Here is a 24,373-nt window from a genome sequence, read left to right as displayed (position 1 = left end):
TTTTCTTAGATTAATTCCAATCTGAATTTTACAAAGGAAGCACCTCTATTTATAGCCTAAGGTGCTGAAAAATAGGTGGGAAATTTCAAATAAACTCATTTGAAATTCCCACCAAAAACAAGTCACATGGGAGGTGTGACCTTTTTCTACTATGACACCTCCCAAAAACTACACCTACACCACTCTCCTAAGTCACATGGGTAATGTGACTTTATTTTACATTTTCACACTCCTTTATTTAATAACCACACCTCCTAAAACTATACAAGAGTATTTCAAAGCTTGGCCTTGCCCCTCATGGGATGGACTTGGGCTCTTTGGGCTTTGGCCTTCTTGGGCTTGGGCTTGGGCTTTGGGCTTGGGCCTCATCTTTATTTTATGTCTTCTTTTAATTTTGAGAAGACTAGAAGGAAGAACTTCAAATGTGAGGGTGGATGTCCTCTTCCTCCATTAATAAAAGCCTCCTTTATTTGATTCTCATCAGTGAGGGATCAAAGAGCCCAGGTCCGGATGGATTTAATTTTAACTTCATAAAGAGTAACTGGGATATTCTTAAGGATATAATGGATGTTGTACTATGTTTTCAGGAATCGGGATGCATACCGAAGGGGTGTAATGCCTCATTTATTACTCTTGTCCCAAAAGTGAAAGATCCCAATACGCTCGATCAATTTAGACCCATCTCTCTAGTGGGAGCCCTGTACAAGATCATCACTAAGGCCTTATCGTGTCGTATGAAGGATGTTTTACCTTTGGTTATTGATGAAAAACAGTCAGCCTTCTTGAAGGAAAGAGGAATGTTAGACAATGTTCTTGTGGCCAATGAGGTGATCGAGGAGGTAAGGAGAAATCAAAGAAGTGAGTTGTGTTTGAAAGTGGACTTTGAAAAGGCCAATGACTCGGTCCAGTGGAATTTCTTGTTGACTATGTTAGAAAGGTTGGGGTTCCATAGTAAATGGATAAAGTGGGTAAAAGGTTGTTTGGAATCATCATCGGTATCAGTCTTGATCAATGGTTGTCCTACGGAGGAATTTAAACCAACGAGGGGGTTGAGGCAGGGCGACCCCTTGACACCTTTTTTGTTCCTTGTTGTAATTGAAGGTTTGGCTCGTCTAGTAAGAAAAGTTGTAAAGGAGCACCTGCTTAAAGGAGTAAAGGTGGGAAAGTCTGAGATTGATTGTTGTTTGCTACAATTTGCGGAAGACATACTTTTCTTTTGTGAAGATTCATTTTCCAACATTTTTACAATCAAGACCATTCTAAGGTGTTTCGAGTTGGCTTCTGGTCTTAAAATTAACTTTCACAAATTGAATCTGGCAGGCATTAGTGTAGAAAGAATTTCCCTCCAAACGTATGCAAGAACTCTCAACTGTAATATTATGCAGATTCCTTTCAAATACCCGGGGGTAGAAGTAGGAGGTAACCAAGGAGGAAGCAGTTTTGGGAACCAATTGTGGATAAAATTAAAGCTAGACTGAGCAAATGGAAGGGGAGATGGTTGTTGTTAGCAGGTAAATTATGCTTAATCAAATCGGTCTTTACTGCCTTACCCCTTTTCTATCTATCTTTTTTTAAAGCTCCGATATTGGTATCTAACAAAATTACTAGTATTCAAAGGAGTTTCCTTTGGGTTTGGGGCAATGATCAAAAGTGTATATCCTGGGTTAAATGGGGGACTGTGTGCAAGCCCATGAAGGAAGGAGGGTTAGGGATAAAAGATATTCAAAAGTTTAATTATGCACTCTTAGCAAAATGGAAATGGAGGGAAATGGAGACTGCTGAGCGAGGAAAAGGAGAAGTAGAAAGACATCCTCGTTTCTAAATATGACAATGGAACAAGAAGAAATCAAACTTTTTTAAAATATCAATCCAGGTGGTGGCAAGACTTGAATAAGGTATGTGGTGAGGATGAAGGAGATGGATGGGTTCAAGAAAAGATAGCTTGGAAAATTGGCTCTGGGGACAAAGTTAGATTGTGGAAGGATGCGTGGGTTGAAAACAGCTATAAACTAAGCTTATTATATCCTAGGTTGTATTTTGTATCTCTGGACCAAGGGAAGACGGTGGGGGAGGTAGGTACTGGGGGGATTCCAGGTGGCTATGGTGGCTAAGCTGGAGGAGGGTAAGGTTTGATTGGGAATCCATTTTGGAGGGAGAAATGTTTAATCTCATTAATATAGGTAATATGGATAAGGAAAACTTGGATCAGATTGTATGGAAAGGGGACCCGACAGGAATTTTCTTTGTGAAATCTGCCTATATGAGTTTGAGTAACCAACCCAGTGGTTATACGGATGATGTGTTTAACCTTTTATGGCAAGCAAAAGCAACGCCTAAGGCTTTAATCACAACGTGGAGGATTCTGCTTGACAGACTACCTACTAGTAACAACCTCATCAAGAGAGGTATGATGGGTATTTCTCCAGTATGTATGCTTTGTAAAGCGACGGAAGAATCTTCTCATCATCTGTTTCTTGAATGTATTTATGCACAACGTGTATGGTATCTTTGTTATAGATGGTTTGGTATCTTGTTTGTACAACATAATGATATCAAACACCATTTTGAAAACTTCCACTTAGTTTTCCTGTCCTCCAATCAGAATAAGGTGTGGAAGGGAATGTGGGTGACCATTGTTCGGTGTATATGGGAACAGAGAAATCTAGTGGTTTTCAAGCAAGGGGTGTCCGATGCTGAGGAAATTTTTCATTCAGCTCAGCTTTCGTCATGGCTAAGGTTGAAGCACAGGGTATCAACCTTTAATTTTGTGCTCTCGGATTGGGTTATGAAACCTAGACTTTGTTTACAAAGCTGCTGAAAGTGCTGGTTTTGATATGAATATCAAAGTAATTTGATGATAGTAAATTTGTATCTGTTTTAGTAGATGTTCAAGGTGAGTAGGGAAGCAGTGTAAGAAGGGTGAAGGAGGAGCAGTTGTGGTTGGGTGGGGAAGTATATCAGGAAAATTATTTTTGAATTTAGGAGGAAAAATGGATTGTGGTCTCTATGTTGGAAAACTAATGAAATAGTTGTCATTCATGGTTTGTGTGGTGTCATATGGGGTGGGGGCTGTTGTTATTTGTTTCTTTTGCTGTTTTTTTTTTGCATAATCTGCAGCAACATGTAACAATCTTCTTTCATGGTTTGTGTGCTGTCATATGGGGTAGGGGCTGCTATCGTATGTTTTTTTTGCTATTTTTTTTTTTTTTTGCATAATCAGCAACATGCAACAATCTTTATGTTGTATTTATGTGGTTTTGTTTTGGCTTTTATGTAATTCTTTGTATAAGTGTTGAAACAGGTTTAATTTTAATTCATTCTTTATTGATAAAAAAAGTAAAATAAAAATTATTGTCTAATATGTATAAAGTGATAATAAAATAAGGTTACTCATTGCTTATCCTATATTTAATGAGATTATAATTTATTTATCTTATCTTCCCACCATATTATTTATTTATTATTATTATTATTTATATATAATCTTATAATGTTTTAACTACTAAATTCGTCTCTAGACATAAACAGTTGTCATTTTACCAATTAAAAAAATATTTCTTTATAAATTGATTTTATGTCCTAAATTTATGGTGAAACTGATAATGGTAAAGAAGGATGTATAAAGTCATAGAAGAAGGTTTATCTGATAACTTATTTATATTAAATTTAGAAAGAAATTAACGAAATTGTCAACTTTTGTATTAAATTAAGTTAAAAGAAGTTATAAAATAAATACAAAATATATCTGTCAATTATTTTTTGTCACTGGCTAAGTTTTGAATTTTATTTTTTTACTCATAATACTACGATATTTTGATTTCAAATACGTTAAACATATAAAAGACAATAATCATACAGAAACTATAAATATTTTTGTTAATTAAATTTTTAAAATCACTAAAAAGAGACTAAAATGTTATTTTCGTTTATTTCTAAAAATTCAAAATATTACCATTATTACAGGCAAAAATTAATAATTTTTCGTTATCTTAATCACGTCATCAATCCAGCGTCTATCCAAAATGTCAACACTTTGGATTTGGAACAAGTCAACACGTATATAATTTCAGGGGAAATTATTATTTTTGTCTAATTTTAATTCAGGTTTTACTTTGATAATCTATTCATTGTTTCCCAAATTTAATAGACTATTCTGAAGCGTTGTTCTACTACGCAGAGAATATCTTACTTTTAATTAAATCACATATGTAGGAATTAGCTTTTAGAAATATTTTGTTGGAAAATTTATAAATCATATTTATCATAAAATGTATGTTTATTCCAAACAATGTTTCATTTTTTTAAAACGTTTAATAACTTCACATTAATCCCGACGAAAATAATTACTTTTACATGCTTACAAAAAATATATTCGTAGGTTTATTCATCTTTATATTTAATTAAGTTAAAAACTATATAAATAATTATCTGTGATTGGACAATAATATAAAATAATTTTAGATTACGAGAGCATGATCACTAAACTCTAATTTTTACTTGTTCAAAATATTTAAAATGTAGCTGAAATTTTTTCTCCTAATAATACTATTTTTCAAATATTAAATTGATATGCGATAGATGTGATTCTTATTATCTAGAAAAAATAAGAATAACTTTTAATCATTATATATAGTAATAAAGTAATAATAAAAGTCATATACAGAGTGTGACAGTGAAGAACAATGTGTGATTTTTATTGTTGCTAACTTATCATTGGCCCTTTGCCACACATCTTTTAATGCACATTCGTGGGAGCAACTACAAAAGGATACTGTGAAGTGAGTTCGTGCGATTCTGCAGTAACTTGCCATTTTCGTTTCGACAAATCAGTTTCAGCTCAACTCGACAAACGTCGTCGTTCTCCAATTCCTTACCTTCACCAACAACAATGACTTCTGCTTCCTTCGTCAACTCCTTCACCTGTTCTTCGCGTGCTCCCACTCTCCACTCTTTCACCACCGTCTCCACCGCCAATTCACTCAGGCCCGCCAGCGGCCGCTGTTCGAGACCACTCGTCACGAGGATCTCGTCGCCTTCCCCCGTTTTCTGCAAAGCTGTCTCCGTTAAGCCCCAAACCGAAATTGAGGGTCTCAACATTGCTGAGGATGTTACCCAGGTTAGTTTAACTGAATTTTCAAGCCTCTGAATGTGTTGCTTGAAATTTCTTCACCTTTGGGATACAATAGCTTAGATGAGTTCTTTAGATGCTTTTACCGTTGTTCTTAGTTAGAATTGGAGGTTAATCTCTCATAAGGTTTGTTTGGAGGGTTGGCATTTTTGGAAGAGAAAAATAAGAAGGAAATATTAAATTAGCTTTTGCATGAGCTAAATCTCATGCTTCATGGGATGAAAACCAGATTTTTGATGAAGCTATCAGTCAATAACTTCTCCAAATTAGTTGAGGTATAAACTAATTTTTGATGTTGGAGAAATGATTTCATATTTTTTTTCTTTTGCCCCTTCCTATAGGTGCCTGCCAAAAGTCTCTCTAAACAGTCACATAATCTATAAAATGAAAGTTTTTGATAAATATTCACATAGGTTACCGAGGAGAAACTTCTATTCTATTAAGGAACTTTTGTCGTTTGATTTATGTGTGTGAAATCAGCTTCAAGGATAAATCTTAATCTATTTGGTTCTTTTTGCTGCTGACGTGGCACAGCTCATAGGGAAAACGCCAATGGTTTACCTAAACAATATCACGAAGGGTTCTGTGGCCAATATTGCTGCAAAGCTTGAGATTATGGAACCGTGTTGTAGTGTCAAAGACAGGTAAGAACTTGAATTTGATTAGTTGCTTGTTAAACATGTGAGATCTGTGATCGTGGTTTTTAGTCTCAATGAAAATGATGTTGTGAATATCTCTTAACAGCATGAAATAAAGCGACAAAGATTTTGGCATTTGTGACCAAGGAATGTTAATAAGATAGTTTTTTAAGCGTAATCTTTAAAATGTAAGAATTGTATGACTGTTTGGAAGATGAACCAATTATAAAGAGTGTGTTGCTGAAAATTAAAATAGAAAATATTTCTCAAACCAAACAAGTCCATGTTTCAGGTGACAAAATTATCTGGTTTGATTTTGTTGTTGATTTCTTTGCTAGTTTTTATTCTTTTTGTTGTTATTTGTTGATGAGGATAGCTTCAAGAACTGGATTTCAATATGGATTACATCTAACTCTTTTTATGGTACTAGTGAAAAAGACTTGATTATGTATCCATTATTTGGTGATAGTTTAAGTTGTCGTTAGGTATAAACTCAAAATTCCTGAGGCTGATGCTGGTGCTTCTATGCGCTTGCATAAGTTATTTGGCCACATAAATTTGCATGTTGGAGGTTTACTCTGTCCCTAGTATTTTTTTTCTTTAATGCTTCCAATTTTTCATCTTGCAGGATTGGTTTGAGCATGATAAATGATGCTGAGCAGCGAGGAGCTATAACACCTGGGAAGGTATAAATGGTAGAAAGAAAATGTGGATGTCATAGTATGTGACTTTTTGTAATATTTGATTTCACTATAACTCTTGCTGCTTGTCAGCCATGGTTAATGCAGACCACCTTAACAACTTATTCTTCCCATACTTGGCATTTTCTATTTAGGTATCAAAATTGTTTTATGTTTGATCTTAGCAGTATTGTTCTAGAGTCCAACATGTAATGCCTTAGCAGGCATTAATTGAAGCAAAAATAATATTTTGGAAGTAACTATGATTTTTTAGAAATAGTATCTGACATAATTGACGTATATGGTGTATTTTGTCAATATCTCTATACTCTTGTGCTTCACCACAGGTATACAACTTCCTTGTTGACAATAAAATTAACTGTGCACCTTTCTCCAATAAAAAAAAGCTTATAGCAGAGAAACATAAGAAAAAAATGAAATGTTCATTTTTGTAATTTAAAATTAGTTTATGCATAAGCTAGTTTGTAGAAGATCTCTCATATTGCTTCTTTAATTATTTATGCTTTTACTTGTCCACAAGTTAAATTTAATTTATGAAGAAGTTCACTTCATTTTTTTCTTCTCTAGAAGTCTTTATGGAGATGTTTCTCAAACAGATCCTTTGTCAAGAAATCATACTACCATGCTTTGGTGTATGTTAAGCTTTTATAATGTGACTGCATATGAGCAAATTTTTAAAATGTTGAGACTTTATATGCCCTAATATGAGTTCAATGTGTTCATTATAAACTTTTTTCTATTATCAAAATGACATCTTGCACAACTTTGCAGAGATATTTACTGGTTTGACTATTCTAAAACTACGATTCAGTATGAACATTTTGTCAAGTCAAACTTTTTACTTTGGGGTGGAATGAGACAGTGTTCTGTCCTTTACATTTATGCTGCATACTGTGGTCTTCATAGGAGCTAGATAATTTTTTGTGATTAACTTTATTTTCAGGTTAGCTGTGGCTAAATAATTTTAATGTTGCTTGATCATTTTTTTTGTCTGGGATAACTTGCTTCTCATGTGCATTTCAGAGTATATTGGTGGAACCTACCAGTGGGAACACTGGAATTGGTCTTGCCTTTATAGCAGCTTCAAGAGGATATAAACTCATTTTGACAATGCCTGCTTCAATGAGTTTAGAAAGACGAGTTCTTTTGAAAGCATTTGGGGCTGAGCTTGTTTTGACTGATGCAGCGAAGGGCATGAATGGTGCAGTTCAAAAGGCTGAAGAAATTTTGAAAAATACCCCCAATGCATACATACTTCAACAATTTGATAATCCTTCAAATCCTAAGGTAATTATAACAGCTTATTCTATGTTTAAGTCCATGAATCCTGTGTTCCTGAAAATGGGAACCTATACAGGGTGCACCGTTAGGTCCAGCATCCGGGTTAGACCTGTATCTTGTACAGTTGTACACAGATTTGGTAATTGATGCTTCTTTTAGTTATATCCGGTTGGAAGCCTTATTTAAAACCGTAGTCATAAAGTCCAGGTTAATGGAAATGCAAAAGAAAATTTTCACTTGAAGATAAATGCATTTTGTTCCAGCTACAGGCACCAAATAACAAAGTATACCGCCAGGTGCCCTGCCACCGCACTTTGACCTCAGTCCTCCATTTTCTTATCAAGCCCGTGAGCATAATCAAAAGAAAATGTTCATAGCTCTGATTATGAGAATAACCAAGTTTCCCCAGACTTACCAATGAACCTACTCCAACTCCAATGCCCTTATGTATCTAACAGCTGTACAGTGTATTAGAATGTTCATAGCCATTTATGAAGTGTAGTGTCCATCACACAGACATACAACAATCCGGAGATAAAATGTTGCTTGGTTTGTGCAGCTGCAACAAATATTATTGTTGATTCTAGTAAGAACTGTTCTTCAATGAAAACTTAACTTTAAAACACTTGCTGGCAGCAATGAGGATTTTATCAAACCCATTTTTGGGTTACTTTCTCCCAGGGGATGATGACATTAGTAATGGTACTCACGATAAACTGTTTCAAATTACTTTCACATGCACTTATTCTGTGGTCTTTCCCTTCCTTAATTCATTCTTCTGTTCTGGGTTTTCTGCAAGACTTTATCATAACACATGATACACAAGATTGAAGTCAGTTACAGGGTTCTCTAGAAGTAACAAAGTCATGCAGCCAGTTAACCTTTTTTTAAAGTTTTGGCTTCCTAAGCACTATTTTCTAAAATTGCTACAGAAAACAAAAGGATTGGGAAAATGTTCAAATTGAGAGACAATATAACCAACTTGATTGAAATGTCCTAAATAGATTTAGCAGGATGTGCTACCGTGTCATCTGATGTACAAAGTTGGATTCAACTATACAGGTTCATTTTGAGACAACTGGTCCAGAGATATGGGAAGATACAAGGGGAAAGATAGATATTTTAGTTGCAGGAATTGGAACTGGCGGAACTGTTTCTGGAGCTGGCCAATTCTTAAAACAACAAAACCCAAAAATACAGGTATCATCTTTTTCAATGGCATTGCCAAACCCAAATTTATGTGATAGTATCAATCAAAATAATGGCGGAAAGGAATGCTCCATACATAAAATACTTGGTGCAAGTGTATATCAATCTATATACTCCATTCACTGCTCATGTCTTATCATCTAAAGCACATTTCTTTTAGGAAAGCTTTCTATGTTATTGGGTTCCTTTAAGTTATTTTTCAATATGTATCAGGTTATTGGTGTAGAGCCTCTGGAAAGCAACATACTTTCAGGCGGAAAGCCAGGTACAAAACCAGAAAAAAATTTCTACATATTCCAAATCCACTATTTTAATTTTAATTTCTTTTTAAGAAGCTGTATCTTTTCTATTTTCTGCTGAACTACAGGACCTCACAAAATTCAGGGTATTGGAGCTGGTTTTGTGCCCAGGAATTTGGATCAAGATGTGCTTGATGAAGTTATAGCGGTCTGTTCTTACACTTTCCAGTTGTCTTTTTCTATTTATGTTATAATCTAATGAGTATTGTTGTTTCCCAAACCGAGTGTTTTAAACTTTGCTACTAATTATTTTCAAAAGCAGAATTCTTCGGAATCTGACATTTGAATCATTGTGCTTGATTCTGTTGCATGTATTTCTTCAGACAATTGAACTAGATTGGAAGAGATATTCTTCCTCTTATTTAGGAATGACAAAGAAATTCATATCTACAAATATCTGCGGGTAAAACAAAATGGATACTTTTAATTAACCGATTGTTTATAGAGTAGGTATGGGTACCATGATATCCATATTTTGCTGACACCCGCTATCTGTTAATATTTAAATATCTAAGTGTGAGGGTCTATATAAATGTATATAATTAACATTCTATGTCCGCTTCTAAAATATTTTTTTTAATATTTAATTTCAAATTTAACAATAATACCTTTATATCAATTGTTAATGATTTTCATTTAGGCATGTTTTTTAGAATTTAGTTACAAGTGAAGTTGATGGTGAGGAAAATATTAATAATTAAATAATTGTTTAGAGTTAGATTGTATAGATTTGTTATTTTATTTAGATTTATGGAATTAAAGTTGTTTTCAGATATATGATGTTATAAAATTTTCTAGTTCTAGGAACACAAAAGATTCAAAGAACTTGGGGAGAATAGGGAACCCAAGAAAAGAAAAGTTCTGAAAACTTTATTAAGATGAAGGGCAGAATTACAAAAATTTGATGAATCAATTGCAAGATACCCAAAAAAGATAGAAGTAGCCATATATAGCAAAACTGGTACAACTAACACTTAACAAATATATCCTCTAAGCTATTGACACGTGGCAGCCTTCACATATTTCCTAACTATTAGATATTATTAGATATTATCAGATATTATTAGATATTGTTAGATATTTCTATCTGTTGGAGATCCCATATCAACTAGAGATAAGAACATTTCATAGTATATAAGTGAGGGAAAATCTCACCTTATGAGTCATTTTTATAAGGTTGAGTTAGGCTTAAAGTCTACTACTTAATATGATATTAGAGCTATTTAGAGACTATCCTAACAAGAGTTTGTTGGGCCGTGCCACCCACTATCGGACAACTATCAAGATGCAACAACTTGTTCTAAGTTTGTCTAATTTATCAAGTTTATCGTTTGAGTCATGTTAGTTAGGGGGAAACACATTCGTAGTTCTTTTTCTAGTAATTTTCTATATAAAAAATTATATTTAATACATAACACAATTTATAAATCCCTCATGTTAATACTTTCTCACAATATTTACATTTTAAGTTTCTCGCTTTCCCATCAATAGAAACACAATGCTTCCACGCATGATCAGACCTTCCACTTGCCATTATAATTATCAACCAACACAACAAAAAACTAAAACAAGAGAGGAATAGTTCCACGACTGAAATAAAAATTTAATTAAAACAATTAGTATATAAAAGATGAGCTCTCCCTCTGTGACAACACAAGAATAGAGAGGAGCGTGGCGAGTGCAATGGCAGGGGCGCGACAATGGCGAGCGCGCTTGCGGCGAGTGTGATGGCGACTTCGATGGCAAGTAGTTCGTGCGATCTTGAATGATGCAACAGTGTCAAACGCGAGCACGGAGAACAGAAGTGTCGTCGTTTACGGTGAGGAGAACGACAGGCATGCGCGATGGAGATGCCAGTGGCGAAGCTGTTAGTGATGTGGTTTCAGTGAATGAGGTTGGATTTGGGGATTTTTTTAAGGTTCAGTGATCGCAATTTCAAAGTTGTGCGATGTACTAACCCATGTAACGGATCGAAGACAGTCAAAGATCCTCTGATCCAGATACGTACTTGCAAATTCGTTTCGATCCGCTTAACCAACGATCCTCCATGCGAGTCAGCTCGATCTCTTCCCAAAAACGTTGAATCGAGCGAGTATACATATACTTGCAATTTTCACAACATTGCTTCATTCCTTTTTTGCCTTAGTTCACTCTGACATTTGGGGACCAAGTCGTATTATGTGTAATTTAGGATTTCTATATTTTGTTACCTTTATTGATGATTATTCAAGATGTACTTGGGTGTTTTTAATTACTTGGGTGTTTTTAATGAAAAATCGTTGAGTTGTTTTCTATATTTCAAACCTTCTACAATGAAATAAAAAATCAATTTGGAATTTCTATTCGTATTTTATGCAGTGATAAGGCATAAGTATCTTTCTTATTATGTTAAAACTTTATCATCTCATGGCATTATTCATCAAACTTCGTGTGTTTATACATCTCAACAAAATGGGGTGGTTAAGCGCAGGAATAGACATCTTGTTGAAACAACTCATACTATTTTAATCCATGGTGAGGTTTTTCAACGTTTTTTGGGTGATGTTGTTCTTAGTGCATGTTATCTCATTAATCGCATGTCATCTTTAGTTTTAGAAAACAAAATTCCTCATTCTATTTTATTTCCTCATAACCCTCTTTACCCCTTACCTCCCAAAGTTTTTGGATCCACATGCTTTGTTCATAATTTTAGTTATGGTCTTGGTAAATTATTTCCTAGGTCACACAAATATGTCTTTCTAGGGTTCACTCAATCACAAAAGGAGTTAAATATTTCTCACCTTCTCTTACCGCTATTTTATTTCAGCAGTCATCTTCAGTGAGTTTTCCCTTTACTTTAAATCTTCTCCTTCTCCTTTTGTGTCTCCATCTAATCAAGTTAGTATTCTTGTTCTTTGTGATCCTCTTGTTGTGCCTAGTGCACCTAAAGATTCACTACCTCCACCTACTCTTTAGGTGTATAGTCCTCATACTTCCCAATGTCCATCAAATGACTCTCTTCTAATGCCAACACCTCCACCCCTTTCGGCTCCAATAGCTGAACCTAATCTTCTAATTGCCATATGTAAAGCTACTCATTCTATCCGCAATCCCGCTCCACATTATGCTACTTTGAGTTACCATAGACTATTTGAACCTTTTTATACTTGCCTTTCGTCCATATATTCTTGAGCTATGCTGAGAATGTGAAGGGGTATCACCTGTGAGATCCCACTATCCACAAGGTTGTTGTTAGCATGGATGTAGCAAGGATGCTGAGAATGTAATTTATATGTGATGTACAACTCTTAAGAAAGAACAAAGTTGGATCCAAAATCTAGGAAATATATATTCTTGGGCTATGGTGAGAATGTGAAGGGGTATCACCTATGAGATCCCACTATCCACAAGGTTGTTGTTAGCAGGGATGCAGTTTTTGCGGAAAATGAACTGCAAAATGAGAAAACAAATGATAGCTTTACAAAAGACACTGCCATAATACAAACAGAGAAGAAGTCTTTGGATGATTCTTCTGAGTCAGAACAAGAGCATGAAGAACAAAAGCCAAATGAGATTAGTAATGGAGGACTTTGATGATTGAAAGTGATAGCTTGCATCTTCACGATTTGGCTTGTTTCTTCAATTGTTTGGATTGAAATGGCATAAGCAATGGTTGATTGGAGTCAAGGAGGAACTTAAGGAGTTCTAGGAGCCTTGGAGTAGCTGTGAAGTGTGTGGAGAGTGATAGGTGAGGCCTAATCACTTGGAGAAAGGTGAGAGAGATCAAACAAAGTGTCTATCCTAAAGAGAGGACACAAGAGGAGAGTTTGACTACAATTTGGCAGCATAGCTCATATGTATTTGAACTGAAAATTCATGAGCCAAGCACTCTTATTTATAGGTGAAGGGCCTGACCATTTACATGGTAAAATGGTGGGAGATTTGAATTCAAACCTAGGCACCAAAGCTAGTCACATGGCAAGTGTAATGGCAATGTGAATCATGTGTTTAACCTAGGCATGTAAGGTCTCATGTGACTGACCTAGGGTTTACAATGAGCCAAAATTGAGTCCAATTAAACCCTAGGTAGGTTTAGAAACCCTAACCATTGCAAGGGAAATTGGTGGGAGAATTGAATTCAAACCTAGGTGCCAAAGCTAGTCACATGGCAAGTGTAATGACAATGTGAACCGTGTTTAACCTAGGCGTGGAAGGTCTCATGTGACGACCTAGGGTTTATGATGGGCCAAAATTGAGCCCAATTAAACCCTAGGTAGGTTTAGAAACCATAACCATAATGTACCGGTATGGGCGAGGCTGACCCCTGGTCTCCCTGCCCGAGACCCACTTGGCTGACCGAGACCCTGGTCTACCAGGGGAAATCAGGTCGAGACGCCGAGGCCGACGATCTACCTGGCCGAGACCTTAGAAGAGTTGACCGAGACGACCGAGACCAGGGAAACCTAACCGATGGCCGACCCATATTACCGTTAATGCTCAAATCAAGGTCAATGAAGTTAATCCGTCATTAAGAATTAGGTAATACAACCCTAAGCGGTATCCACTCCGATAATTGGGCCCAACAAGGTAGGCCCATTAGAGTAATATAAATAGCACGCATCCCAAGGAGTAAGGTACGTCATTTATTACTGTTCACCTACCAGAACACCATCACCCGCTTTACTGACTTGAGCGTCGGAGTGCCTTCGCAGGTACCCCCACCATCTGGTGTTCACCCGAGACTGAGTGCCGAAGGAGAAGTAGGAGGACGAGAAGAATCCCAGTTCATCACGCAACAACCTGACCGACCGAAGGAAGGAGAAGAAGACTTCAATAGTTCTCTAGGTCCCATCTCCCTAGTAGGAACACATAACCCTATTCTAATTGAAGGCAAATACAAGCCTAATTCTACACTACTTGGTCCAATTTATTTTGCAAGGAAATAAAATCCTATTCTAATTTTTACAACTAGGTCATGGATTTAAATATATATAAGAGTATGTCTCTCCTTGTATCCTTCTAGCCATTGCCCTAGTAGTTGGTCCTTTGCTGGGGCTCTGCCATCATATAGGAGAACATGTTAAACCATCTTGGCACTCAATATGTTATGACAAGCCATGGTGGGAATTGTCTTCTAAATGAAGGAGAGCCTTCAATTTTTCAGGAGGTTGTGAGTGGTTCATATGGTTCTATGTGGATGACGACGATGCAAGAAGAAATAGAGGCTCTTCACAGAAACAAGACATGGAAGCTTGTTGATTTTCCAAAAGATAGGAAAGCCATTGGTTGCAAAGGGGTCTATAAGATCAAATGAGATGACAATGATCAAGTGAAATGATATTGTGCTAGATTGGTAGTAAAGGGGATATGCTTAGAAAGAAGGCATTGACTTCAGTGAAATATTCTCTCCAGTCGTTAGATTGACAACAATTAGAGTTGTTTTAGCCTTGTGTGCTACATTTGATTTACATTTTGAGCAATTGGATGTAAAAATTGTTTTTCTTCATGGAGAATTTGAAGAAGAAATATATATGCTTCAACCAAAAGGCTTTAAAGGACAAGAAAACTTGGTTTGCAGTTTGACCAAATTTCTATACGGCTTAAAGTAGAGCCCAAGTGTTGTATAAGAGATTTGATTCCTTCATTATTAGCCTTGGTTACAACAAACTAAGTTCAGACCATTGTACATATTACAATTGGTTTCATGAGAATGATTTTATAATCTTGTTGTATGTGGATGACATGGTGGTAGGCCCTAACAAATCTCGAATCCAAGAATTGAAGGCACGATTGGCTAGGGAGTTTGATATGAATGATTTGGGACCAACAAACAAGATTTTAGGGATGTAAATTCACTAAGATGGAAAAGATCGGAATATTTCACTTTCTTAGAAAAATTACTTATAGAAAATCTTGCGACGCTTTAACATGCAAGATTGCAAGCCAATTTCTATCCCATTTCCTATCAATTGTAAGTTATCCTCAAGTATGAGTCTAAACAATGAAGCAACAAGGAGGAAAATGTCTCGAATATCGTATGCATTGGTGGTGGGAAGCCTTATGTATGTCATGATTTCTCCAAGACCAGATATTGCACAAACAATAGTGATTAGTATATTCATGGAAAATCCTGGTGGAGAGCATTGGAGTGTTATTAAGAGGATCCTTAAATACATCAAAGGAACCTTAGGTGATGCATTATGTTTTGGAGGATCAGAGTTAGTTGTCAAAGGCTATGTTGATTCTGATTTTGCTGGTGATCTTGATAAAAGGAGATCGGCTACTGCTTATGTGTCTACACTTGTAGGGAGGGACAATAGTTGGTTATCTAAATTACAGGATGTTGTAGTTCTGTCTACTATAGAAGCTGAGTACATGGTAGCTACTCAAGCATGCAAGGAAGCTATTTGGATTCAAAGGTTAATGGAGGAACTTGCGCCCAAACAATAAAAGCTTATTGTATATTGTGACACATTGTAAGGAATCTTGCCTTTTATTCCAGGACAAAGCATATAGGTATATACTACCACTTTGTTTGAAAAGTAGTAGAACAATGAAATGAAGTGTGGATATGAAAAAGATTCACATCAATGAAAACCTAGCAGATGTTATGACAAAGCTAGTTAGCATTAACAAGTTGATATGGGTTCGATCTTACTATGGCCTATAAAAAAAAAGAAATACGATGGCAAAGAATAAAGCATGGTGTGAAGATTTGATTAATTTCATCAAAATCTTCAAGAGAATATGGGAAAATCGAAAAAAAATTACTTTGGTGCTTACTTTTCTTGTTATACGAGGAACACAATGTTTTCTTAGTAAAACACAAAAATCACTTCATTCTCTCTTCTATTGCTTTAGTGCTTGAGAGAAAAACTAAGAGAGGAAAAATAATTTCTCTTTCAAGGTTCTCCTTGTAATTGTTTTTCCTATTTCCGAAAGAGGGTGTTATTGTTTTCTCCTTGGAGTTAGAAAGACAGGTATTGTAATTTTCTTTCTTTTAGTAAAATTACATGATTGCCTATTGTCCCTTTTGTTCCTCTTATGATGTTACTCTGGTACCCAACATCTACTTACCCTTGTATGGAACTAGGTCCCTCTTTGTTAAAAAAGACTAAGGGATTTTTATTGATGTATTTTTGGTCATCGTAACAAAATGGGAAATAATGTTTGATACATTTTTGAGAACTTGTGTGTTTCTTTCTGATTTTATCACATGCATACTTGTAGTATTTAGTTGAATTATTCACATATATTAAGTATCATCTGTTGCTAAAGTTTAATTACTTGATTTGTACGGCAAGCTTTGTTGATATTCACGTTAGGTTACACATTTGAACATGTTATACTGGTATACTTTGCACAGTAGAAAATAGAGGTTATCTTTCATCCTGGACAGGAATGAATTATGCAAAATTGGTTAATGAACAGAGAGTTTATATTTCATGGACATTTGGCTTTTAGACTTGCTTTATCTCTGTAAGCATTTGCTTACTGTACTGGTCAATAATGAACATTTCTTTATACATGGCTTCTTGTTAATTCAGGAGATTGATTCTCTTTCTTAATTCAGGACCAGTATGACAATGGTGATATGGGAACCACCTGACCTGGATAAATACTGAATGTCATGACTTTCTTTGTCTGTATTATAATTACTCTCCTCTTTTTGTGAATTTGGCAGATATCAAGTGATGAATCAGTTGAAACTGCAAAACAATTAGCACTCCAGGAAGGCTTGCTGGTTAGTCCTTCATATTTTTCAACCCTTTGTGTAATTTAAGTTTCTTAATGTGTTCTGGTGTGCATGTTCGCACTTACACACAACGAGACATGCCAGAGTTGGTTGAAACAATCATGTCATGTTATTTAGAAAACTCACCGTATTAAACGTTAGTTTATATTCAAGAATGTTACTTGCCAAACCCTGTTTATAGGACATTAAGAACATATGTGTCTTATCTAGCCTGCATGTTTGGAGTTAATTTTCTTCAAATCTTGTCACACCTCAATTCTGATATCAATGTAAAGTTCATATCTGTTTGCTTTATACTTTGCCTCTTACATGCTACCTTCAATTGGAGAACAGGTGGGAATTTCTTCTGGAGCTGCTGCCGCAGCTGCATTGAAGGTTGGAAAGAGGCCTGAAAATGCAGGAAAGCTTATTGGGGTATGTATATCTCCTACAAAAAATATCAAAATCTATACATAGTAGTTGTTCAAGGAATTTACTCCATCTAGAATGTGAGATGGATCTTTGCTGATTTTACAAAAGCATCATGCTGATAGAGTTCTTATTTTACCAATCTGATCATATTATGTTTTTTACTTAACTACCTAACCTTCAAGACAAGGTCTAGATTTTGGTTCTTGTTGCAGATTATGCCATGTTCACTGGTATATGATGTTTTATAAGTATAAATATCGGGTTGCTTGCATTGTAGGACACTGTTAATTTGCATACATTTAGCTTATACATGGTTATCTTGTCCTATTTGCCCTTCCTTCTGCATTCATGGTTATACATTGATTTTTCTCCAGTGTGCTCAGTGCGAATCCACCTTGAATTCAGGCTTAAAAGGCTGCAAAAGCTTTTCATTGTTTATTATTATGTGCTTTTCCCCGATATTATTGTTGCTAAGTTTCTTTTCTTTTTCCTCTCTTTTATGGTTGCACAACTGGCCTGAATTATATAATTTAAATTAAATTTTTATTCTCCTACTGGGAGAGGGATGGGTTTTTGGTACGTAGCCAGAAAGAGAATCACTTACATCCTCAAATTTTCTTTTCTGTTTGTTTAAATGTTTCTCGTCTGTTGTTTTCTGCCAACTTTATCTTTTCCGCATTTAATGCTTCATATGATATTGAAATTTCAGTATTAGTTACTCTAATTTCATTACGCAAAATATTTGTTGCTAGCAGGTTGTCTTCCCAAGCTTTGGTGAAAGATATTTGTCTACTATTCTTTTCCAGTCAATTCGGGAAGAATGTGAGAAAATGCAACCTGAGCCATGAATCGACCTTGCTTATTAATGTTTCTTCTTCACATTTTCCTCGAGTATTTGTATGACAATTTCGTACTATCTCCGTGTTTCTCATTTTTTACTGTTACGAAATTAGATAACTGTATACAGGTCGTTGATTTGACTTACAGCACGTACTAATGACCCTTGAATGAATAAGAGTTTATTTTCTTCTTTGGAATAAAACTTTCAGATGCAGTAGGAATTATTTGTATTGCTTTCGCATCGCTTATAAAATATAATTGGTGAAATTGTTTATCTGTTGCTTTTTGTCCATCCCCTTCCTCTGGACTCTCGCTCGTCTATTTTCACCGGTAAAAGAAAGGTTAAATTACTGTAATCAATAAATTATTTGATAATTTTAACTACATTTTTGAATGGTTTTTTTCAATTTGAGCTTGTATTTGTATTGTAGTTGGATCTTTCTGTCTAACTATTATAGAAAATTAACTGTTTTGACTCATTTGTCAGTTCGCAGAAAGAATTGCTATAAAGTGGAAATATGAAAATCCCTGTAAAAAAAATACTTGAGAAGACTTGTAGAGATAAGAATAGTAGCTGAAAATTTTGATTGAGAATTTTGGGTTCTGAGTTTTCAAATATGAGAAGACTAGTATGAAGGGGATAAATGAAAATACTTAGTGTAAACCTACAGGGTAATTTAATCTAAAATAAATTCATCTTGTCAGAACACATTCATTTGTATATTTGGAACTTTGTAATTTAATTTATGGTTATAAATATTCAAAAAAATAAAGTTTTTTAAATCATAAAGGCAAAATGGATATTTTATGTGAGTATATTAATGCATATTTAAATTGATTTGTTGCATTGGGTGCGTATTTAAATTGATGTGGTGCACAGTGAGAATCAGCCAAATAAAGGATAGTCCACTGAGAAATCAACAAAATATACACAGTGGTTCTCTTCTTCCATCATCATGTAGTAGTAGTATGTAGTGTGAAGAGAAGGGTACAAGATTTAGGAGGAATTTGTGTATCTTTCTCCATCGTCACTTTAGAGAGGAGAAATGGATGAAAAATGAGAGAGCAGAAGAAAAAAAATATCTTACATGATTTTCTTTTGTAAAAAATGGATTTTTTTTACGTTTTTCTCTTCTATTTTTCTCTTCCCTAATATTTTCTCTATTTTTCCTAAACCAAATACTCTTAAATATATTTTACATACTCAATTTTATATATTTAATTTCTGCTTAACCTTATTTCTTAATTAATTATTTTCTTTCTACCAAATATGAGTGATAAAACCGGTTGATTTGGTTTCTTTTGACTAATATGTTAATAATGGACCAAAGTGGAGTCACCTCTTTACTGGTGCATATTATAAGTTAAGAATAACAAAATGAACCCATAGATAAGTTCATAAGTAATTTGACAACTAGAATATAATTTACAAATTTAAAGTTTTATATTGTAATGTTTGAAAAAATATAAATAATATTGCAATTTAAATACTTACAAATTAATTTTAATCATGATCATAATTAAGTAATTTAATATATAAAAATATAAATCATGTTTGAAGAACTGGCTTTGTGTTTGGTTGGCGCAGCCATCACGGTGGACTTCACATTCGTTCACAATGCAGTAAAATATAAAGCATTGGCATGTTTGCCATACTGATAGGGAAACCTTATTTGCACATTATTTTTTCACACCACTTCCCTCAGATCAATTCTTATATAACAATTGAGTGGCTCTGAACTTAGAAACAAAAGGGCACTTCCATTTTTCTAAAATATAAGTCACATGCCCAAAAGCTCAAACCTCAAAAAGCTACTTTATCTTTCCCTTCCCATATAAACTCAAGAATATATATGAACCACCAGTGGGAGGGAATCTCAGGACCACCTCATACCTAGGTAGAAGCTACTAGTTAGGTAAAGGGCATGCTATGCTTATGAAAAGAATATGATTTTTTTTTTTCATTCCCTTTGATCTTTGGGATGTATTTAATGAGATTTCACATCGATTAGATTATAGGACATTTCATATTATATGAATCGATGCAAATTTTATTTTATAAATCTGTTTTATTAGATTGACTTATACTTAAAATCCACTTTTTACTATGGTATTAGAGTCATTTTGAGCCTATTCTAGTAAATCACCTGTTATCGAGTCACTATTGAACTACCCATAAATATATAGTCTCGTAAATGAGTAAGTGCAAACCTCACATTAACTAAAAATTAAGACACTTCATAGTATATGAGTAAGTGCAAACCTCATCTTATAAATATTGATTTTATAAGATTGAGTTCTACTTAAATTACACTTCTTAATTTCTTAATATATACTTTGAGAGAGGAAAGAAAAAGTGACATGATAAAAAATGAAAATGATGAAATGAATATAAGAATTAAGAGGTGAAGTTAATTTTGTAATGAATTTTATCTAGGCACTGTGATGTGCAATTTCTGAGTGAACGCACTATGCCTCGTGGATTCCAACAATGCAACGCATAAACTGAGGGCACGGGTTGAAGGGGACCATCATCAACAATAGTTTAATTTTTTAACATGTACCAAAAAAATTAATAGATTAAGTTAACAAGCTTTTTACTAATGAGTTTTCATTTCAAAAGGAGACATTAAATATACAGAAAACATTCGAAATGATAATTTGTTCACCTTCATGTTCAGTAATACTTTTATTTTTTCTTGTAAGGAATATCCCAATACTCACAACTAGGAAATAATATATATTCAGTAAAGAATTCATCATGTGCAAATTTGCATTCTATGATATTTTGCAATTCGATTTCCAAGTTAAAATCACATTTTAAAAGACGTTCGAGATGTTTGGTAAGAGATTTTTTTCTTGTAATAATTAAAATATATTTAGTTGTTAAAAGTATTTATCAAAGCTCTCTAAAACTCTAAAAATAAATTATCTTTTTATCAACATTTTTAATTCTTTATAACATTAAATAATAAAATAAAATGTGACTTTTTTATTTTAGCAAACAAAATTATTTTAACTTAAAGAAAGTTGAATTCTCATTTATGCAAAAAAATCTAACTAAACACTATTTTCGAAAAAAAAAACCATTATTTTCTGAAAACATTATTTTTAAAATAAGATTCAAAAAATAAAATGCTTTTCATCACCAAATTTCCAGAAACTATTTTTTTTTTCTCCTAACCCATAATTTTTAAGCTAACCATAATCTTGATATACTCATTTCTCATTTCCAGTTTAATTTATTGTAACAATTCATATATTTCTCTATTTTCTTTCTCGAATGTGGTTTTGGTGACGTTAGGTGATGCAGTTTATTATGATTATATATATAAAGAAAGAAAAATTGAACCTGAACCTTACTCCCTTTCACATTACAACCTTATTAATAAATGAAATACGTTAGATGTGTGTCCATGTGAAAGAATCACATTCTATGTCTGATTGTGGTTATGTTCATTCAGTATGAACATTCTGCGCCACCATATCCCACCTAAAGATTTTTAAACCCTGTTATATTTTTTCAATCAACTATATTATTATATGCACCACAAGAAAATAAAATAAAATTAGAGGAGACAAATCGGGGAAAACATTTAGAATTTATGTAGCATAGACACGGACATTGATACGACACGAACACGAATACGGATATAAATATGGAGATACGTATAATTTTTAAAATGTAGGATACAGGAAAACAAATATATATATATTATATAATTATGAATTATATAAATTAACAATAAAAATAAAAATTTATGTGCACAAGTATGTTTCAATATTTTCTTTTGGAACAAAAAGATGTTTTTCATGGCTGGTTCAAAAAGATTTGTTCCTTATTTTTATAATCATACTAAAAATTTATAAAATAAGTTTGAGTTTTTAGAAAATTATTGTATTTCTCCTTTTTAAAATTGTGTTAGAATTGTCTTAAATTCAACAAATATTTTTTGAATTTGACACTTTATCAATACATACCCACTACAAAAAATTATTAGCATGGGTCAAAAAGGGACATTAATTATAATAAATAGACGCAAAAGTGTAGTTATCATTAAAATTTGGAAGCTAATATGCTCGACATAAAAATAGTGACGGGTGTGTGGGACACAAGTGGTGTGTTTTTTGCGTAGGCCTAGCTTACATGCTCCCCACACGTCCACACACCCTAAACCCTAAACCCTAAACCCTAAACATATTTTATATTGTTTATTCAAAGAAGCGTGGGCTTAGTCAACGGATTGACCACACAATTTTTAAACAAGCTTGAGCTTAACCTTCATAATTTTATTACATATTTAAATTTAATTTAAATATATATATATATATATATATTATGTTTGTGTGGGTTTAACCTACAAAATTTTAAATTTTTATTATTATTTATTATTTATAGTTCCAGACCGTTTGACCCACACAATTTTTTTAAAAAAAATTTAGTTTATGTCCATATAACCCACGCTTTATTTTATTTTTTTTAATAATGAAGGCTTAGTGGACACTATTTAGGGTTCCTAGCATCACCCTCACTTTCTTTTGCAGCTAATTTTACTTTTTGATGTAATGATCGTACGAGTGTCGGCATCCGATACACGTATCCGACACGGACACGCCATTTAAGAGAAGTATTTTAGCATCATATTAAAATTAAAAAAACCTAAGAAAAACAAGTCGATACTGAATAAGAAATAGTGTCGGATCATAGATTTTAAATTGGAGAAATTTTAAAAACATGAACATAGGCGTCGGTTTAACATATTGTTAATAGGATAAAGTAAGAAAAATAATTTAATATTATTACTAAATTAAACGTTGAGAATATATAATTTAAAAATAAATAGTATATAGCATTGGTGAAGTACACACTAACTAATTCTATTATATTTTTGTAGTCTAAATATGTGTGTACATAGTTAGTAAACTAATTCTAAATATTTAATTATCAACGTACCAACCAAGCAATAACATTGTTAATGCAAATTTATGCTTTGATGAATATTTATAAATTTTTATTTTGGTTTGTTTCTTTTGCTCACTTCAAAAGTTTAAATTACCTCAAATCATAATATTTTTGTTCTTTTCTTTCTTCCATTTTGTATATCATGATGGGTGTATTTATAAGTTTTAGTTAATTATTAATTATCTTCTAAATCTTAAGTAATATCATTTAATTTTTAAAATTTTCCTCAACTAATTTCAAGTATCACAAAAATATATCCCTCTATATTTTTTGTTAAGATTCTATGTAATTTTATTCAATCCCTATGTTAATATTAATAGGTCTTATAACAAACTCTTTAAATAAATTATATTTCATTTTAATAGGAGATAACAAGAGTCCTCTAACCTCAAGCCGAGTATATGAGGTGAAGATGTTTATCTAACGTAAAAATCAATAAATTACGATGTAAAACACTCTTCATATTCCAAAAAACACCATGTCGCAATCAAAAGTTTTATGTCGTCCTAAAGTGATGGTCTTAAAATTCAATTGGTGTTGCCCTCCTATGGGTTGGTCTTACACCTTTTAATTTTTGTGACGTCACATAGGTTAGTCTTACAACTTAAACTCAAATAATATCACCTTTTGGTTCTTTCTACACCTAAATTTTGAGTTTAGGATTGGTTTTCCCCATGGATTTCTACAAGTCTTCCACTGGCTTCCATCAACTTTTTCTAAATTGAAGGACAATTGCATGAGGTGGATCAGAGCTTCACATCCAGATATGTCTAATTCTAAAAAAAAAGGGTTATTCTTGAGTTTAAGGATAATGTTGCACCATGTTCTTGTGTTTCTTCATATGTTCTTCATTCTTTTGTAATTTTCCACTATTTATTTTCAATTTCCACAATTTCTTTTGAGTTTCCACCGATTCTTTTCATTTTTTTAATGTTTCTTGAATTTTTATGGGTTGTTCTTCATGTTCTTGTTGTTTGGTATGATTTTTATCATTTTAATTGTTGTAGATTTATCTTTTGATGTTTCATTGTGTTCTATATTGAATTCGCAACAAAACCTACAAAAAAAATTGTTGATTTTTTGTTTCTTGCAAATTTGAATGATTCAATTTCCAGTGGATACATATAGAATCACACTTATCACCAAATCATAATCGAAAAGGGTGATG

General features: G+C 33.6%; 2 protein-coding genes across 2 annotated transcripts; both read left to right on the top strand.

The window, feature by feature from the left end:
- The first annotated feature begins 2,185 nt into the window (after positions 1-2,185).
- On the top strand, positions 2,186-2,914 carry LOC137839054 (uncharacterized). Its single transcript, XM_068648181.1, has 3 exons — positions 2,186-2,425; positions 2,603-2,749; positions 2,885-2,914. Exons 1-3 carry the CDS (start codon positions 2,186-2,188, stop codon positions 2,912-2,914), a joined length of 417 nt encoding a protein of 138 aa, XP_068504282.1.
- A 277-nt stretch (positions 2,915-3,191) lies between these two features.
- LOC137806541 (cysteine synthase) lies at positions 3,192-18,444 on the top strand. The gene is made up of 10 exons (XM_068606734.1): positions 3,192-5,116; positions 5,663-5,772; positions 6,395-6,452; positions 7,491-7,754; positions 8,811-8,948; positions 9,171-9,222; positions 9,325-9,404; positions 16,920-16,979; positions 17,325-17,405; positions 18,158-18,444. The coding sequence occupies exons 1-10, from the start codon at positions 4,889-4,891 to the stop codon at positions 18,248-18,250; spliced, it is 1,164 nt and encodes a 387-aa protein (XP_068462835.1). The 5' UTR covers positions 3,192-4,888; the 3' UTR covers positions 18,251-18,444.
- The last annotated feature ends 5,929 nt before the right edge of the window (positions 18,445-24,373 follow it).

Source organism: Phaseolus vulgaris, chromosome 3, assembly GCF_000499845.2.
Source record: "Phaseolus vulgaris cultivar G19833 chromosome 3, P. vulgaris v2.0, whole genome shotgun sequence".
NCBI classification, from domain to species: Eukaryota; Viridiplantae; Streptophyta; class Magnoliopsida; order Fabales; family Fabaceae; genus Phaseolus; species Phaseolus vulgaris.
This window is presented reverse-complemented; position numbering and strand designations above follow the sequence as displayed.

Bases quoted from the DNA above. Each gene is read 5' to 3' on its own strand.
- LOC137839054 (XM_068648181.1), top strand. From the start codon at position 2,186: ATGGATAAGGAAAACTTGGATCAGATTGTATGGAAAGGGGACCCGACA. The intron at 2,426-2,602 runs GTATGTATGCTT...TCCTCCAATCAG, and splicing joins GTATGATGGGTATTTCTCCA to AATAAGGTGTGGAAGGGAAT. The intron at 2,750-2,884 runs GTATCAACCTTT...CTGTTTTAGTAG, and splicing joins GGCTAAGGTTGAAGCACAGG to ATGTTCAAGGTGAGTAGGGA.
- LOC137806541 (XM_068606734.1), top strand. From the start codon at position 4,889: ATGACTTCTGCTTCCTTCGTCAACTCCTTCACCTGTTCTTCGCGTGCT. The intron at 5,117-5,662 runs GTTAGTTTAACT...GACGTGGCACAG, and splicing joins TTGCTGAGGATGTTACCCAG to CTCATAGGGAAAACGCCAAT. The intron at 7,755-8,810 runs GTAATTATAACA...TCAACTATACAG, and splicing joins ATAATCCTTCAAATCCTAAG to GTTCATTTTGAGACAACTGG.